Source organism: Aspergillus nidulans, chromosome IV, assembly GCF_000011425.1.
Source record: "Aspergillus nidulans FGSC A4 chromosome IV".
Classification (NCBI taxonomy): domain Eukaryota; kingdom Fungi; phylum Ascomycota; class Eurotiomycetes; order Eurotiales; family Aspergillaceae; genus Aspergillus; species Aspergillus nidulans.
The window spans coordinates 2298906-2316802 of record NC_066260.1 but is presented as its reverse complement, the minus strand read 5'-3'; the positions used below and the strand labels follow the sequence as shown (position 1 = coordinate 2316802).

General features: G+C 51.2%; 7 protein-coding genes across 7 annotated transcripts, besides 1 other annotated feature; 4 read left to right on the top strand and 3 right to left on the bottom strand.

Moving 5' to 3' along the window:
• Positions 1–17897: part of a sequence feature (contig 1.130 1..308583(1)) that runs on past both edges of the window.
• ANIA_11003 (Zn(II)2Cys6 transcription factor) lies at positions 166–3164 on the top strand (the record flags this gene model as incomplete). The annotated part of the gene is made up of 9 exons (XM_050612059.1): positions 166–283; positions 330–393; positions 439–1261; positions 1313–1346; positions 1392–1524; positions 1584–2029; positions 2091–2391; positions 2488–3016; positions 3069–3164. The coding sequence occupies 9 exons, from the start codon at positions 166–168 to the stop codon at positions 3162–3164; spliced, it is 2544 nt and encodes an 847-aa protein (XP_050468018.1).
• On the bottom strand, positions 3401–5250 carry ANIA_07684 (putative monooxygenase; the record flags this gene model as incomplete). The annotated part of the gene is made up of 4 exons (XM_675861.1): positions 3401–3920; positions 3971–4033; positions 4184–4985; positions 5115–5250. The coding sequence occupies 4 exons, from the start codon at positions 5248–5250 to the stop codon at positions 3401–3403; spliced, it is 1521 nt and encodes a 506-aa protein (XP_680953.1).
• Positions 6198–7250, bottom strand: ANIA_07683 (MARVEL domain-containing protein). The gene is made up of 3 exons (XM_675860.2): positions 7146–7250; positions 6824–7090; positions 6198–6770 (listed from the first exon to the last, which is right to left on the bottom strand). Exons 1-3 carry the CDS (start codon positions 7185–7187, stop codon positions 6555–6557), a joined length of 525 nt encoding a protein of 174 aa, XP_680952.1. The 5' UTR covers positions 7188–7250; the 3' UTR covers positions 6198–6554.
• On the top strand, positions 10076–11158 carry ANIA_07682 (AP-1 complex subunit sigma; the record flags this gene model as incomplete). Its single annotated transcript, XM_050612058.1, has 5 exons — positions 10076–10086; positions 10136–10169; positions 10256–10373; positions 10467–10741; positions 11030–11158. 5 exons carry the CDS (start codon positions 10076–10078, stop codon positions 11060–11062), a joined length of 471 nt encoding a protein of 156 aa, XP_050468017.1. The 3' UTR covers positions 11063–11158.
• Positions 11753–12751, top strand: ANIA_07681 (RNA polymerase III-inhibiting protein MAF1; the record flags this gene model as incomplete). The annotated part of the gene is made up of 2 exons (XM_675858.1): positions 11753–11758; positions 11813–12751. The coding sequence occupies 2 exons, from the start codon at positions 11753–11755 to the stop codon at positions 12749–12751; spliced, it is 945 nt and encodes a 314-aa protein (XP_680950.1).
• ANIA_07680 (uncharacterized protein) lies at positions 13489–15724 on the top strand (the record flags this gene model as incomplete). Its single annotated transcript, XM_675857.1, has 3 exons — positions 13489–13545; positions 13638–14390; positions 14462–15724. 3 exons carry the CDS (start codon positions 13489–13491, stop codon positions 15722–15724), a joined length of 2073 nt encoding a protein of 690 aa, XP_680949.1.
• ANIA_07679 (endoplasmic reticulum-Golgi intermediate compartment family protein) lies at positions 16051–17407 on the bottom strand (the record flags this gene model as incomplete). The annotated part of the gene is made up of 3 exons (XM_675856.1): positions 16051–16559; positions 16638–17222; positions 17317–17407. 3 exons carry the CDS (start codon positions 17405–17407, stop codon positions 16051–16053), a joined length of 1185 nt encoding a protein of 394 aa, XP_680948.1.

The following is a 17897-nucleotide window of genomic DNA, read 5'->3' as shown; positions in this document are numbered from 1 at the left end:
AATGCGGGGATTAACGTGGAGACCTTTGGCTTTGAGCACCTCCACTGTCTCTCTATGGGGTCGGCATTTCCGAGTTTTCTTCCCCAGACCATCGCCCCAGAAGTTCATCTGCAACTGTTCCTTCTCCAGATCCAATCCAGGTGAAATCATCTGCATCGATGGATCATGCCACCCGCGGCCGATCCGCCTCGGTCGAAGCGACCTCGCGCTGCGCAGGCGTGCGACAGATGCAGGTCCAAGAAGTACAAGTGCGATGAGCTCTATCCTTGCTCGCACTGCAAGAGTACGTCGACCGCTGTTATAACATGAGATGGGACTGACAAGAGTAGAAAGCAACCTAAATTGTGTCTATCAAGGGAACTATCGCCAGCTGGAGAACAGCCGATCTGCTAGGTGCGTCACCACCTCAATAAGGTGTACTGCTGCTAACACTAGTAGCTACGTCCTGGACCTAGAGAGAAGAGTCGAAGAACTCGCGTCCAAACTTCAAGCTGCTGAAGCGAAACTCTCACACCGCAATCAGGAATCGACAACTTCAGCACCAGCTATCGATGCAACACCATGCTCAATGTCAAGGCCAACACCGCCGACGTCAAATCTGAACTCGCGACAACCGGAAGAGCCGGAACTTTACTCGAAAGATAATGACTCCGATGAAGCTGAAACTAGCGACCCCGTCGACGACGAAATCACTGAGCTAAATCACCACACCAATGGCATCGAGTTTCATGGGAGCACATCTTCCGTCGCATTCCTCGGCCATCTCCAGAAAGCACGAGACCCTCAGCTGGAACCCTCGAGCTCGGCGCAATGGTCTATTCGCGCTCGAGCCCCAGAATACTCGATTGTCTCAACGCTGCACAACGCCAGCTTCTCGCCAACGGCCACGACCGCAGCGTCAGCGTCACAATCATTAGCTGCTGTGCACGAACACAACTACTACTTTGAACAAGCGCATGTTTTTATGAGTGGGTACTTTGAGAACGTTCATTTCATCCACCCGTTCATCGACAAGGAAGATTTTTACATCCGCGCGCACGATCTCTGGATGAGGCGGACTCCTACTCCTGATCCGAGCTTTATTGCACTTTATCTAAGTGTACTGTCATTTGGCGCGTTGTTGCGGGTTTGGGATGAAGCGCAACTGGGTGGCTTGACCAGATTCGAGTGGAGCCGGAAGCTGTTTGGCGAGGCGCAGCTTTATCTGAATCATCTGCATTTTCCGAACAATCTTGATGCGGTGCAATGTTTGTATCTTATGGTTCGTCCCCTTTATTGTCTATGTGTGGGGATGCTAAGCTGACTTATACAGGCCAAAATATGCCAAAACGAACTGAATCCTAACTGTACGCCTCTCCATCCGCATGCATATGACAAGCTAATAGTTACAGTGGCATATATGTATCTCGGCCTTGCCGTCCGTACCTGTCTAGCAGCAGGCTTCAATCGTAACGTCCGACACACCAGCGACCCGCGTGCAGAATGGATCTCCCGAACTTGGTGGGGTCTCTACTCCCTCGAGATGTATCTGTCCCTTAACCTCTAGCCACAGTATTAATATCTTCCCTTCTAACTTAAAACAGAGAAATGTCCTTCTCGCTCGGCCGTCCCGACACCCTCGGCCTAGACGATTACCATAACCGCCCCCTCCCACCACGAGACAATACACAGTATGCCATCATCCCGTGGATGGTGGACTTTGCGCGCATAACGCGCAAGGTCTCCGTGCAGATTTATCACCGACAACTAACGTTAGAGGAGAAATTGGCCACTGCGTTGGCGATTGAGAATGAGCTGGACTGCTGGATTCGAAATTTGCCGGAATGGATTCGGCCAGGGTTCATCAAGGCTGACTCTAGAGCTGGGAGTGGGACTGGAATTATGGCAGTTGATAGAGGAGAAGGTGGGGAGGGCGCCGCAGGATCAAGTGAGGACGGGACGAAGACTGGGATAGCAATTGGTGGTGCAGGGAGGAATGATCTAAAAGATCCGAAGTGGGCACGGAGGCAGAGGCTTGTTCTAGGGATCCGTATGCCCATCCGGATGACTCCAAAAACGCGAGTGAGATTATACTAACAATAATGGTGTAGGCTATTACAACGTCAAAACCCTCCTTTTCCGTCCGTTCCTCCGCCACGCCACCTCAAAATCCACATCTAGACCTCGATCCAGATCTAGGTCGAAGACAGCGAACGGGGGCAAAACTCGCTCTGACACTGTAACAACTCCAGCAGCCACCGCCGCAAACTTGAACAAGAACGCAGGCGCACCAGACGGGGACAATACTGAGACCCTTTTATCTGCCACGATCTCCAAATGCCTCGACGCGGCGCAGAGCACTATCTCCGTTATCCATGATATTTACCGTGTGCATACATTTTTCCGGTGCTGGTGCGTTTCCCCTTTCTCTCACTATTACCGTCTTACCTTCCATGTCGGCTCAATGGAATATAAATGGCCTCGAAAGTACTAATGGGATGCCAAAAGGTGGTACAACACAACCTACGTGACCTTCGCAACATCCACCCTCCTTCTACCACTCTCGCACTCCGTCTCGCACCTGCACTCGCCATCAACCTTACCCCCAGATCAAATATTGAGAGACATTGATACCAAATCCCTAACGCGCTCCGTCGAAAAAGCTATAGAGATTCTTGAAGCCACAGACGAGAGCGTCGTGACGCGGAAATGTGCCGAGATTATACGGTACTATTTGAGGGAGTTTCAGGTTCGGAATGGAGATGGCATTTGGAGTGGGAATGGGAACGAGACTCAGCGTCAACATCAACATCAGAATCAGAATCAACTTCCGCTTCAGCGTCATAAACAACACCATGGGTCACGGGGAAGGGATGCGAACGGGGTATTGCAGGCGGCGGACGCACAGACGGCATGGTTTGGCAGCGGTAACGGTGGTGCTGGTCAAGTCGAAGCCCATGTCCATGCTCACACTCATGGATACGGCAATGGCTTCGGATATGCCGGTGGTAATGCTGGTGGGGAATTTGATGGCCCGGTGCGTCCTATAAAAATCCAAAACTACCCAAGTAGCAACTGACAAAGTGCAGGAATGGGCATACGGCTTTGGCTTCCCTGACTGTTCGTTCGAGGGAATGGCTCGGTTCTTCGACGATTTGGGCCCGCTACCGATTCTAGAGGAGTGATTGGCCGGCCTATATCCTTATCTATTTATATATATATATATATTCGTTATGGAGGAGAACCGCTGGTTTATCCTTTGTTTTTATTCATGTATGTATTCATTCCAATGAAATTTTAGAATCCTCAAATATACGTCCGGCGCCGACGCAGGCCAAATCAGTCAGAGGGGCTAATCAGTCAAGCAGCACAAATTTCCTTCCTTCCAGCACGGGATCCGAGGTATCAGATTTGCAAGCAACTAAAACACAAACTTCCCCACCCCGAACAGCAAGATTGGCAAATAAAACGGCAGATACGAAGACAGCCCAGCCCAGGACCACAGTTTCTGCCCTTCGACATTGACATCCTTTTTATATCCACTATCCCCAAAGATATCCGGATTTGCCTTGACAGCATTCTCCACTTCCCTAACGGCATCATATCCGTAAAGCCAAGGCTGAACCTTGGGACAGGTCCAGCGACTTGGGAACGCCGTATCAGGATCAATCTCCTCCTTCCCTAACTGCGATTTGAAGAGAGCATCGCGCTTCTCTTGCTGCTCGCCATCGGGGAGGTGGAAGTCATGGCGCTGCTTGAATGTCTCGCGGACTATCGCCTCACCTCTGTTCTTGCGCAGGGACTCATAGAGTTTCAGTATCTGCGGGAGCTGCGATTTGTGCCGTAGATGGCCGAGGAGACCACCGAGGACGGCGCCGTCTTCGAGGGAAGAGTTGGCCCCTTGCGCGAGGTACGGGAGCATTGGGTGGCAGGCATCGCCGCTGTGGCTTGGTTAGAACGAATCATTTACGGGAAGGGTGGGAAAACGTACACGAAGACGAGAGTAGAGGACGGGTTAATCCAGGTTTCCATTTCGGCATCTGCGGTTATTAGCCTGGGTTCTCATTAGAATGAAAGGGAGAATGTAGGAGGGCTGTACGGTGCATAAGTTTCCACTTGTCCACTTTGTCGACGTAGGAGAGGAACTGCGTTAGACTGTCCTTGTTAGTTCTGTATGTTTTGCACATGGTAAGGAGAGACATACACAGGATCCCACCCTTTAAACAGTCCCCTCATCTCTTCTACAGAGCCTGCCTCTCTCGACACTCCAGGGGGCAGGTTATCTGGTACTAGCAACACAATATTGATCATGTCTCCCCCACGCATAGAATACGAGACAACATGCGCCCCCGGCCCAATCCAGAAATGGACCTGCGGGTTTTGCACAAATGCGCGCAATTTGGGATCCGAAATCTGGTCAATGTGCAGCACAATCCGGTACGCCAAGTCGCCCGTCGGCAGGGGCTCGTCTTTGCGGTTGAGGAGACACTCGCGGCAGCGCGACCAGAGCCCATCTGCCGCGACAACAAGGTCGGCTGTGTAGGTTTTTCCTGACTCCGTGAGGACTGTCGCAGTTGAGGTCTCTGCATCACGCGCATCTAGTATGCTCTTCACCCTCTCTGCAAGGACGACGACGATACCGAGTTCTTTCGCCCGCGCGTACAGCGCCTGCTGAAGATCCACCCGGTGCACATCTACGAACGGTGCGCCGTAGCGCTGCCGTATATGCTTGTCAAAAAAGGCGTCATGCGCTAGGACATCGCCCGTATACCGATGCACGGTGAGGGTCTTCGGCTCGGGGGCCTCGCGCCAGAGGGATTGGCGGAGACCCCAGTGATTGAAGAGCCGGGAGGCATTGGGGGTGACTTGCAGGCCAGCGCCGACTTCTGCAAGCTCGGCGGCCTGCTCGAGAACGGTGACGGTGTGACCGGACTGGGCGCAAGAGATGGCTGTTGCGAGGCCTGAGAGGCCGGCGCCGACGACTAGAATATTAAGCGATGTCATCTCTGGCTGTGGTTGTAGTTGTAGCCAGTGTTGATGGTGAGTCTGCTGGGCCTGAGTAGGAGCGAAGGTATGTTATAGCTGGTGAAGTTGGTCAGCTCGGGATATCCGGGTCGGCTTGTCCAGGTGCATACGATATCCGGGGTAGCCAGGGTAGACATGACAGTGGGCCCCTATTGGTGGCGAACGGCCGGGGTAGCCGGGGGTATATTTGCTGTCAATAATCCCTGATCCGGCAATGAGCTTATCCAGCTTGCCAGTGACAGGCATCTGGTGGATTCTTAGAGTCTTCCAGAGTAGGAGGCTCTCTGAGCCGAGGCACTGCTTCTCGGCCGACAGGCTAGCCTTAAGCGGCCATTAACTGTACAGAGCATTAAATTGTGCAGAGCATGCCTGAGAGCCGAGAGCAGGACCAATGTAGTGCCCATTGGACGCCGACAGGAATTATCGTCAGCTTGTAGTTAGGCAGGCACGGCTGGGCTCTAGATCGGGTTGGTTGTAGCGCCGTCGTCCTTCGACAGGGGGATGAGGAAGAAAGAGAAGAACATAGAAGAAGAGAGACATGTATATATCTATCTTTATATAGGTACATGGATGGATGGACGGATGGATAGGGATGTAGATACCAAGGAAGACGGTTCAGAAAGAAATGCGAAGTCCCAAGTGCGAAGGGTATGAGCAGGAACGGCCAGAGTCGCTCCTTCCTTGTCCATGACAGCTTCTTGTCCACTAAACAGGAAAGAACGACCATACCACGGCATATACCTAGAAGCATCGTCGTCCACCTCACTGCGGGCCTGCTATTTCTAGGACGGCAACGGCTGGACTCCAGCTTTATGGTACGCAAGAAGAATTGGTACGATCTGGCCTAGAGATGGACCAGTGGGTCATTTGTGATTTAGCCCTAATCTATCAGCGAGGTTGCTCCAGAGGACTTTGCCCCAGTCACGCTACAGTAGTTTCACCGTTTCACATTTCATGCAAGTGTAACTGTGAAACGTAAATCCGTAAATGGTCTTGACGGGGACTGAAATCTCGGACGGCCAGATGGGAAAATATATATTGTCAGGGCTGCCCGACAAGTGGGTGTAAGGCGCTGAATATAGTTCGATGATAGATCGAACGGGTGGGGAGATGAGACCATAGCGTACTATATGGCTTACAGCTAGAGCGTCTAGAGCAGATCTACGTTACGTTGTGAGTAGTTCTTAACGATGAAGAATCAACAATGTGAATTTGAGCGTAGTCTGCAAATATAAGAGAAACGGATCCGATGGCGAGATACTGTACAAGAGCACACGTACCGAGCCGCAGACGTACTAGAATGCAGAGAAATCCAAGAGATGCCGACGCAATTTTCCAACCCACCGTACCCGAAACTCCCATCCCCCCATCACTAGTATTAGATTTAATATAGTTACCATATCCGTGGTAACGTATTATGCTCGGCAACCGAATCCAGCCGAATGATACATCCCGTATATGTCTTTGTCATATTGTGGTTCGCGTTGTTAGTAGTTAATACCAGCCGTCGTAAGTATGGCTTATCACGCAGCAGCTTAACCGTTGGCAGTTTAAACCTGCGCCATAGAAGGACGGGCACCGCGGGCAGGGCCAACGCGAGGACGCAGGTTCGCGCCAGCACGGCGCGACTGCAGGATCGAGATAACCCATGACGCGGCGTATCCAGCCCACGCAAACCAGAGGAAGGCAGTGGACGCCTGGGCCTCACGGCAGCGCTTCTCAGGGTTGTGCGAGCCGTTGGTGATTTCGTTGTTGAGGATGTATTCCTAGCAATTATTAGCGCAAGACTGTGCGTTTAATGGAGGATATAGGTGCATACCTGGTTGCTGCAGCTGTGGCACTCGAGTCTTGCCGCAAGGGCAATTGCAGATGTAAGGAAGAAGATCATGTTGAGAGTGTCGAGAGTGACCAGGATGATGGGATGGATGGCCCAGTCTATGTTCCAAGACGCTGGGAAGAGGTAGAAGAGCGTGAACATGGAGAAGGCCGCGACGAACATAGTGTAGTTGATCGTCGCGGGGTTCCCCGCGAACGACTGGGCGATCATGTTACCGATGAGAGCCATGACGAGCAGTGTCCAGATGAACTGAGTTGTCAGTATGTATACTAACTAGGCACGGTTTTTCGAAAACGCGTCTTACCTGCCAGACCCGAAGGCCGAGCTGGATTCCTCTGAAGCCCATTTTGACACGAGTGTCTTTTGTTCAATTAGGATAGATGGATAAGAGATATAGTGATGAGGAGGTGGTCAAGACGATGAGAGAGGAGGCAGGGTGTAATGATTTAAGGGCGGAAGAGTCGGGATGGGAGCAAGGGTGCTACGTCATGGAGCGTGTGCTGGTCCAGAATCGTGAAATCACCAGTCGAACGAATGAACATCGATCAGCCTGCTCAGATCGTTGGCCGATCATGATCTTGACTTCTCCATTGCTGTGCTCTTCTAACTGCGATATCTCCCTTCCACCCATAGGACTAGACGGTGGATTCAGCTCCCTTGTATACTAGACTACATATAATATGCTCTTTTACATTCTCGCGACGCATCTCTCCGATGGCTGCAGGGTGGAATGTATATCCGCGATGAACGCAGCATTCCGTCAGACGATCCGGCCTGTTCTGGGCTCGGTTGCTGGGTCCCTCCAGTGGGACGATCCTCGATCCGAGCGAGCTTGAGATTAAGCTTATGGTGGCTGAACTAGTCTACTTACCCGTGAAGAGATCCTGGTCCCATGCTTGGGGCAGATATATCAGGTCCTTAGGACATTACTGGAGACCTACTGGTATATTTGATGGCCCATCACGTTGGAAGTCGAGGATTTTGCGGTCTTTGAGTTGTGTTCCTGCATACTTGAGTTGATTCAGATCGATGGATCGACCCCAAACCCTGTCTATGGAGCACCCCGCCAGAAATCGTGAGTCTCACCCAGGCCAACATTGATTGCGAATGGATTGACCCCGTATTCCTCAGTGTGACGTTGGGAACTGTCCTCTCCCTGATATGCAACATCGTGACCGTTCCATGATTGCCCAACGACGCAACTTCCATTTCTCTTACCATCCTCAAACTCGACAAAAGTCTCCGTAATCCGATCGTCAAGGTTCTGAACGGCCATACGGCATGATGCATGGGCTTGTCTGCGGGCCCTCCCAGCTCGGACTTGTCCAACGCCCAGCTCCACCTTCCTCAGTCGCCCACTCATGCAGTGACGCTGCTGGAGACGGCCGGTGTTTCCGTCAATCGCTTTGTAGAGCGCTTGGTTAAAACCGGCGCTTAAAGATGATGCCGTCACTCTTGCTTTCAGTGCAATATCGTCCGCATATCGCGACGGAGAAGCCGGCACAATTGCCGACTGCCGCTTCCTACTCGTTTCTCACCTCGAGCTCGATGGCCACAGTCTCGGGCTATCAAGGCGTGAGGAGTAAGGGCAACTCGTCTCAGCATCATTCAGTTAACTGCGGCCTGCTGAGTTGCTTGCATTCGAGGATCGGAATCCACCATTTGGCTTTGAGCTAGCCGACCCATCTAGGGCAACGACAATGCTTATCCCAACTCCTGCGCAGGCTCCGCGATTTGCCGTCCACGCTTCTAGATCGCGAAGTGTTCAGCATGGAGATCCGGCCCAACCCATAGCTGCTTCACTGACTACCTGATAGCTTATATATCCAGCAAGGGCAGGACTGCTGTTAGGGAGCCCCAGTTCGCCGGTTGCAAGATTGCAGTCCTGTCTCCAACCTGATCTCTTAGCCCAGAGTGTTAACGCGTTCTACTGGGAAGTCGGCAACGAATGAACACCGTTGACCAGCTCAGCTCTCATATTCGAAGCGAATCAGTTGACAGTCTAGATAGTCGGTGTATTCTCCTCCCGAAGCTTCTGCAGACTCGCACTCCCTATGTTGTAAAGTCCTATTCTGAAGAGTTCCTTTGAAAAAGTGTAGATACACAGTGAGCTGTCTGGGCTCTGCATCCTGACTAGCTCGAGTAGTGGGGCTGACTGCCCGGGAGATCCCGCGTCTTATTCTTGTCGATATATTCGAATACCGTTCATAACAAATGCGAGAGTACCGCGACCGTGTCAGCAGCTTGCTTCTCGTTCTAATCGCCGGCAGTGACTGAGACGGGCTTTCCGACCTGGCCGATGCGGATATAGTGGAGTATGTCGGGCTAGTTTAGCGGGTTGGGAGACAGAAACAGTAGGTCAGTGTCCCGGTGGACAACGCTATTTAATACTCATCTCAAGAAGAGGCGAGATAAGATGAGTAGAGCAATAAGTGCGTACAGCCTTATAAACATCCAGAAAAACTCGGGTACCAACAAGGTATACTAGGGCGAGCACTTTATACGCTTCTCGAATTCCAGGTTGAAGGCTCAATTTCTCCAAGTTGTTCAACACCATTTCTAGGGATGTGGCTGCAGGATGGCCTGCGCAAAGGCGAACAGTTCGCAACCTTCTGATTCTCAGTCGTTCTGCTTCTAACGATAACGGATAACTTAAATAAACCCGAGCCTGGGCAGAGTTTGCATTATATCATCCTGTCCTAGGATGTTCATCAGGTTCAGCGGCCTGTTGTCCCAAGGCTTTTTGGGGATGAACCTTGTGAAATATAAGCATTGTCCCGTATGGTAAGCGCGGACCTTTAATCATTGAATGGTGAACTCAGCTCCAGAGCCAATGAAGAGTTCTTCAGATCTGACATGTTTTGCCGAACTTCGAAAGGCAGTTGCTCGTCTGTTTTCGCACTGGTTGATTGTATATTGTGGGGAGCTCCGGATAGGTCCCAGAGTTGAGATGTTAGCTTGATTATATTTGCGTCGGCGCCAGTAAAAGTAACGAATATCAAAACCATTCAATGTACAATTGTACGACAAGTAGCATATGCAATCTGAACATTGAGTGTTGCTCCTGTCTTTAAGAAGGGTAGAGGTGTTCCTCTCAGGGTGGTTGGTAGTAACTAGTAGCGGGGCTGAATAAAACCACGGAGGTGAGTCGCCCCTAAAACATTTGCCCTCCACTCCACCACATCCACCACCTTTTTTCGAAGCCCCTCCACGACTTTTCCCACAATCTGCAAAATGGCAATTCAGTAAGACTTGAATGCTACAAGCCCGTCGACATGTGCTGATCTCACCCAGCTACCTGATCCTGCTCTCCCGCCAGGGCAAAGTGGTTCGTCGTCACCCACCCGACTTTGCGATCTGTCCGAATGTCTGAAGCTCGTTCGACATTGCTAATTCGAATTTTCCCCTATCCAGCGCCTCGCAAAGTGGTTCACCACCCTTTCGCCCAAGGAGAAGGCCAAGATTATCAAGGATGTGACTCAACTCGTGCTGTCCCGCCGGACGCGGATGTGCAATTTCCTTGAGTACAAAGGTAGGCTAAGGTCATCATCGGAGCCGGGGCCTACAACTCCCCGCGCCGGCCACGATGACTCAAGAGTCAACTCTAACTACTTGCCTCCTGCAGACACCAAAGTCGTCTACCGCCGATATGCCTCTCTCTTCTTCATCGCCGGATGCGCCTCGACTGATAACGAGCTGATCACCCTTGAAATCGTGCACCGATACGTCGAGCAGATGGACAAGTATTACGGCAACGTATGCGAGCTGGACATCATTTTTAATTTCCAGAAGGCGTACTTCATCCTGGATGAACTGTTGCTGGCGGGCGAGATGCAGGAGAGCAGCAAGAAGAACGTGCTGAGGTGTATTAGCCAGCAGGACAGTTTGGAGGATATGGAGGTGAGTCCATAATGCAGTTGTTATTTCACCCGTGCACTTCCCAGCGAGGGTTATCGTGGTGGCGATATGTATGTCGTTGCGTGTCGGCCTCTTCATCGTCTTCAGTCGTCACCATCTTCTCTACATTTCTCGGATAGTCCACTCGTACCCCCAGACCCCATGGCAGCATTGTCTGTATCGGCTTCTCGATTTCAGACCTTCCCCATTTTAATCACACAACGCACGATTGATTATCCTGCTATGAAACCACGTGTTGCTGCGCATGGCGCTAACGTCTCTTCACCTCAGGTTGAGGAAGATGTGGTTACGAAGATCATGTAGGAGCGTCATCAGTGATACGCTTCTGTTTCTATAATTGGTTTGCTTCGTGGGCTTGCAAGGACTTTTTATTGGCGTTCGGACGTATATAGGCGTTGATCTTCACTACTACCACCCAGTGACTAATAATACTACATTGACTCCAATCAGGAATCCAAGCAAGTGATGGACAACCTCTCGCAGCATGGCCTCCTGTGACACCGAAATTCGGCTATCGCCTTCTGCAGTTCTCTGGTTACCGTTCGGACCCGTGAAGTGGGTGAGTGATATCACTGGTTGATCGCTCCTTCCACGTGACTAGCCCCCTCGATCGCAACGCGCAACGGCTCAACCTCACCAGCGATCGCATTAGCATCATCATACCATTACCCCCCTCTTCACTCCTCTTTCACCTCCTCCATCCTCCCAGTGCCCTAATTGCGACAGCTGCGGTTATTGCTTAACAACTGTCCCATTTCCTTCTTAACTATCGACTATCACACTAGCCGTTGTCCTTTGCCGGTTCTATCTGCGACCGTGGCTCAGCTAAGACAACAGGGATCACTTACCCTCAGTTGTGAAACACCTTGTTACTTCATTATTTGGAGATTTCTCTTGAAGAGTTGTGCAAGCCTTTAGTCTTGCGATACATATATTATTTTCGTCTTATCCTGCCTATGTTGTATTGAGCGGTGAACCTCCATCAAGCCCAAGATGAAGGTGAGATACATGCAGGCCCCAAACCGTGGCCTGAACTGACACGACTTTCAATAGTTTCTCCCTCTACCCGAATTTGAAGACGTGACGAGCTCCCTGAATTTCGACACGGCCGACTGCCACATTGTTGGGGGTTGCGAACTGTATATAACCAAAGCCCCCCGGTCCGATCGCAAGCTTTACAAGAACATTGAACAATCACTGGAAGCACAGTATGAGTCTGTCCTTCGTTTATCTGCGTCACTGTCACCCCCAACTGCATCGGATGCAGCCGCGTCTCTGAACCTGTCCCGATCAAGCCCATTCGGACCCCTGAGTGACCATTCAAGTCGACGGACGTTTGCGTACCTCATCGCGACTCTGAACGCCAGCCACCCAGATTACGATTTTTCACATGTTTTGCGACCTTCGGACTTCCACCGTGAGAAGAATTTGAAGAGGGTAATGAACACAATCGACTCTACGCTGTTTAATCTTCGCCCACGCGAAACACTTGATCTTACGCCCCCATCCCCGTCCGCAGTATCTGGATCATACAACTCTGAAGCTTCTGCCAGATGGGGTCGGAGAATGTGGAAGATCTTGGATGAACAGTTATCTCTTAAGGAGTGCAACATCTACTCATATTCGCCGGACGAGGATCCGTCGGATGCGGACGACGGGGCCATCTGGAGCCTTCACTATTTCTTCTTCAACCGTATTCGCAAGCGTGTTTGTTACCTTTACGTCAAGGCAATCCCCATCTTGAGTCACACACCCAGCGAGGGTCTTGCTACTCCCGTGTCAAAAAGGACATTCGATGATGGTATCCTCACGCCCAATCTTAGCACGAGCAAGCGTGCTAAATACTGGTTCGGTGAAAATGTCGAAATTGAGAGCGATAGTGATGGAGAGAACAAATATCTTATGAGCGACGAGGATTTCCGATCACGATCCGTCAGCAAGGGTACCGTTCGTGCCATGAGCGAGGAGATTGCCGATTCAATGGAAGTTTGATCTGAATGACTTATGAATAATGCTGTTCCTTTATTTACCTTTTGACTTCCTACCTGCTCCAGTCAGTACCCCTTCGACTCAACGCTTTTAATGTGCACGTTTTGAGGCGTTTCTGTTTATCGTTTGCATTCAACCTGCGTTCAATGTCTAAAGGGCTCGGCGGCGCGAGGCGTTTGGCAAGGCCGCGCGACAGGCCACTGTCCTGGTCGGATAATGTTTCCATAATGGCGCTTGCTTCTATAGGTCTACTTGGTCGGTTAACTTCACTTCTTCCTGTAATTCTTTATCAAATTGATTCCTTCAGCAGTGGTCAGGTTGAGAAATGCCAGGTCATCGTACGCAAACAATGGGGAGATATGTAGTTCAAATAATGCTGGGCTGAGTAACTGATCATCCTCTGCAGCTTCGTCTTCACTGTAGGGACTTGAGGGCGCAGAACATGTGGGGGATTATAAGGTGGGCGACTTGCGTTCAGAGTCACGATTAGGTAACGACCTTTGCAAATGTCTATCTACTTTGCCAGTATTTCAAACGCTAAAAGGGCTCCGATCAACAATTTTTTGCAATAAAGTCTACGTATATCTCGTGTAGTTGCAGGCGGGACATCGCTGATCGTCTCATGTATAACCAGGTGGACCGTGCGAGACACGGGGAAAGCTGTCCTCCCGCCCTACTTACCTGTACAGCACAAACTCACTCTTTCCCCTCACGAACTCCCTAATTTCATTGCTAGCACTATGACCGACGAAGAAGAGCGCCTCAAGGCCGAAAAGCTCGCAGCGGCCAAGAAAAGAGTATGTCTGAACTGAAGAATCATCCCGGCCTTAATACCCAGATTAGCATGGCCAGATAATAGCTCGCTAAATACTTATTCTTCTGCTGTTAGGTCGCCGCACTCCAAAAGAAGAAGAAAGCAGGGAAAAAAAGCACAACCTCCGGTTCTGCATCTGCAGCGAAAGAGGCAGAAACGACAGAGTCGGAGACGACGGCCGCACAGGCAGAGGCACAGTCAGCGGAAACAACATTGGGATCAGAACAGCCGGAAGATGAAGCCGCGCGAATAACACAGACGCGAATTGGACCGGATGGAGGAGACGAGAGATCACCTTCACCGTCGCGAGAAGAACAACCACTGGGCTTGAGCGAGAAGAACGATGCGGAAGAACCAACAGAGCCGATGCCCGACCTTCCGGCCACCACAGCAGAAACTACCACCGCAGATACAAGCTCAAATGAATCTGGCAAGCCAGGTACTCCGACTCCCCGCGCTGGACATACCCGCCAGCCCTCTCTCTCAATTCAGTCGAAGATGCGCTCATCGTCGTTCCGGAAATCGTCAGTGTCGCAGGGTAGTGGAGTTCCCTCAACGTCGCCGTCTGCGATGCTAAAATCACCGTCGTTGCCGCCGCTAAGTGCGGATGGGGAAGCTGTGCAGGAGGTGTATAGGAAGCAATCTGGGCGGATTGAGGAATTAGAGAAGGAGAACAAACGGTTGGAGAAGGAGGTGGAGGAAGTCACTGCGCGGTTCAAGAAAACGGAAGATCAGTTGGAGGATTTGCGGGAGGCGAATGTGGACCTCACAGAGTTAAAAGAGAAGTTGAGGATTGCGGAGGAGAAGGTGGCCGGAGTTGAGGAGCTGGTAAGTTGTTCGTCCTTTTGTTATGCCTGCTGCGCCGGGGTGCATCTTTGCTGAGAAGGGACGCCGCACAGAAAGCCGAGATTGCATCTCTCCAGAGACAACTTCAGACACGCTCGCACCGCAACAACGCGGGTATATCTGGACCTTCAGAATCGCCCCCAGCAGATCTTGTACAACAACTTGAGTCCAAATCCGCAGCAATGGAAGCAATGGAGCTCGAGATCTCCAACCTCCGCGCGCAGGTAACTGAGAAATCCGCGTTGGAATCCCAGATATCAGCACTAGAAGAGAAGCTCTCACGCAGCGAAACTGCGCTCGAGCAAACTCAGCACGAACTCACAGATGCCAAAGCCACCCTCACTCGCGCCTCGGAGAAAGCTGTCAGAGAGGGCGTCGAGAAAACTTCTACAGAAACCCTAATCAAGAGCCTACAGCGCGATATTGAAGAACTAAAACACGATAAGACAGAAGGCGAGAAGAAGATCGAAACACTGGAAAAGAAACTCCAAGCTATGAGTAACCTGCATAAGGAATCCGAAGCCCGGCACCAAGCTAAACTACGCGAAAGCGAGAAAGCCGAGAAGGAAGCGGCTTCTCTTCGGAAGAAACTAGCCAGTACGGAAAACGAGAACTTACGTCTCAAAGAAGAACAAGAGGCCCTCCGTAAACGTGAAGCCACGGCTAGTGGAGGCGCAGATGACGATGCCCTCGACGAACTAGAAGACGAAGAGCGCTCCCGACTCCAGCGCCGCATCCGCGAGCTCGAAGGCGAGATCTTTGATCTTCGTCGCGGCGCCTGGCAGGAGAAGCGCCAGGAACTCCAGCCCGGACCGGAGGCATACGCCCCTGACTCCAGCCATGAGTACAACCCCGAAGCCGCGGCTGCAAACGCCTTCGATGACGTGGACCTCATCGGCGGCAGCCCCGAGCATTCGCGCCGCCGCAGCATGGCCCAAAAGCATCATCAGCAACAACACTCCTCCTTCTCTGCCGTCCTGTCAAGCGGCATCGCTGCCTTCACGGGCTCAAGCTCTCCGTTCTACTCACACGCGCACTCGCAATCTCCTTCTCATTCTCATGGCCATGGATCTGGGCATGCACCCGCCGCGCGCGGATCCCTTGAACTCCTCTCCGAGGAGAACCTAGAGGATGAATTCGATGAGATGGAGTTTGCGCGCGCGCAGGCGGAGGAGGAAGCGCGGAAGCGGGTCGAGTGGGTGAGGGAGATTAAGCGGCAGTTGAAGAATTGGAATGGATGGAGGCTGGATCTTGTTGACAGTCGAGCTGGGGCAGAGGGGGCGGGTGTGGGCATGGGGGAAATCTTTGAGATATAGACCTTGCCCTCTTAATTTCTCACTTTACATCAACCTAACGAAACGCCAATAGGATGGATTTGGGAAATTCTTCTTTTTCAGATGATTATGTACATTGGGGTAGCCGCTGGTGCGACTTACGGGTATTAGAGACTTGAGCAACGTCGCCATATGCATGTATACTCAGCGCTCCATCAACGCTACGTATTCTGTCTGTATCAGCTAAAGCTCAACCGGACACTCTGCTAGGATATAAAAGAAATCAATTCTAACATGAGCCCAAAGCTATATATGTCGATAGAAACAAACAATCAAACTATGCACCTAAACCAATGCAGCGAAAAGATCTACTCCTCCTCCAACTTCCCATGCAAATATCCTTCGCTCTTCTCCCCACCCCTCCTCCTCCTTCTTAACTCCCCAAGCCAGGTCATAATCTGATAAACCCAACCTCCCGTGACAAGCACGCCCGAAACCGTATTCACAATGCGAATAAGCAGATTCAAGAAACCCGTGCGCTCTTCACTAATGAGCAGCATTATCGGCTCGATATTGTACTTGAAAAAGATGCCCGGGATCACGTAGGGGGATTCTGGGATGGCATCGGACTGTGATGTTGCGGCGTACTGGTTCGTGAAGATGAGGTTTTTGTTGCTCCGTGCGGACGAGGAAGACGGCAGAGCGTCAAGCCGCAGATTTTGGTTGCGCGAGTAGATTGTTGGCACAATGGAAAGGAAGTACTGGTATTTGTAGTAGTGAAATTCGGTGGTTGCGATCGTTTTGTCGAGGGGGTTGTGCAAGGATGGGTAATGTGGGCCGAATGAGAGTTCTGTGATAATATGGGAGAAGTTGAATGCTTTGCACGCCATCAATTAGCATCACTATACCCATGTTTCAAACCGTGGACCAGAAAAAGGGAGTGAAATATACGCACCCGAATGATCCAAATGCTCTCTCCCATCCCGATATCCATGCCCGCGCGCCGTGATATGAAAGTCCCCTTGGACTTTATTTCCCTCCAGACTGCCATAAATCCGACATGAGTCCACGACATCGCCTCGTCGAAGCTTAGGCCCTTTTGCAAACTTCCGCTTCCCGTTGCGCCTCAGCTCGTTAAGCACATGGCCTGCATGGACGTCCTCCTCCATTGCCGCGACCCTTTCTTCGTCTCCCCTGGAGTCACTGAGCGTCTGGTACTCGCTGCTGTGATAATTGCGCTTATCCATCCAGAGTTTCCAGCTTGTCGGCTCCTTCTTCAACATTTCCGACGCGAGCACGCGGTCCCCGGCGGCATCTTGGATATTTATATGCAGTGCGTCGCAAGGCATATGTATTACGGCGTCAAAGTTCAGCTGGAGATCGTGCGAGACGCCCTTCTCGACGGTGAAATGGTGCGTCTCATGGCCCTTGAGCCATGTGCGAAATTCGGTTATTGAGAAGATGGTGCAGATTATGAGGATTAGGACGGTCCATTGACCGCCGCGGCGCGAGGGGGTGGTATATGAGGGTTTTGTTTTGGCTGTTGACCGTTCCTCATTAGTATATATCGACTGGGCGCATTATATCCAAATGCGATGGTAGGTCATCTTCAATTGGCAGAGTTAGGAACTCACGGAAGGCATCAAAAGTTCGGAGGCCGCCCGTTAGGCCGGACTTCTCCGCAAATGCGTCTTCGTCGAGGCCGTGTGCTGCGAACCCGTTCATGACGATCGGCGTCGGGACTGCAGTCAATCGAATGTTCAGGGCATAGGATGTGGCATTGAATAGACAGATGCTAATAACAGGTCCTAATCGGAAGAATGATCGGTGGAGTCGTGAGTTACGAGGGGCTGCAAAGGGTGAAGGTGAGAAATGAGGCCAAGTATCCCGAAACACCAGTACTCCGCATCAATATACGGAGGACCTACGAAGTATGTCCTTTGCCAAAGTTACTCTTTGTTCAATACCAAACAATAAAAAATTCAGATTAATCGTATCTATTCGTTGTTCTTATTTGTACCTATTCTTCTAATCATAACATGTCCATCCATCCCTGCAAATACAGCACTGCGGCGATCAGACGCCTGAAAGATATACAGACGGCCCCAAGGACAATGTGTCCTCTTTCCAAGTGGAATATAAGATCGCTCGGCCGTCATAAAAAGATTAAATAACGCAAGATAAAGTCAGGGGTAGAAATGCATGCAAGGTGTAG

What these genes read in the sequence shown, in the direction of transcription:
- ANIA_07683 (XM_675860.2), bottom strand. Translation starts at nt 7,187, where the DNA reads ATGGGCTTCAGAGGAATCCAGCTCGGCCTTCGGGTCTGGCAG. An exon ending in TCGGCCTTCGGGTCTGGCAG is followed by an intron (nt 7,091 to 7,145) that starts GTAAGACGCGTT and finishes CTGACAACTCAG; the next exon opens with TTCATCTGGACACTGCTCGT. An exon ending in GCCACAGCTGCAGCAACCAG is followed by an intron (nt 6,771 to 6,823) that starts GTATGCACCTAT and finishes AATAATTGCTAG; the next exon opens with GAATACATCCTCAACAACGA.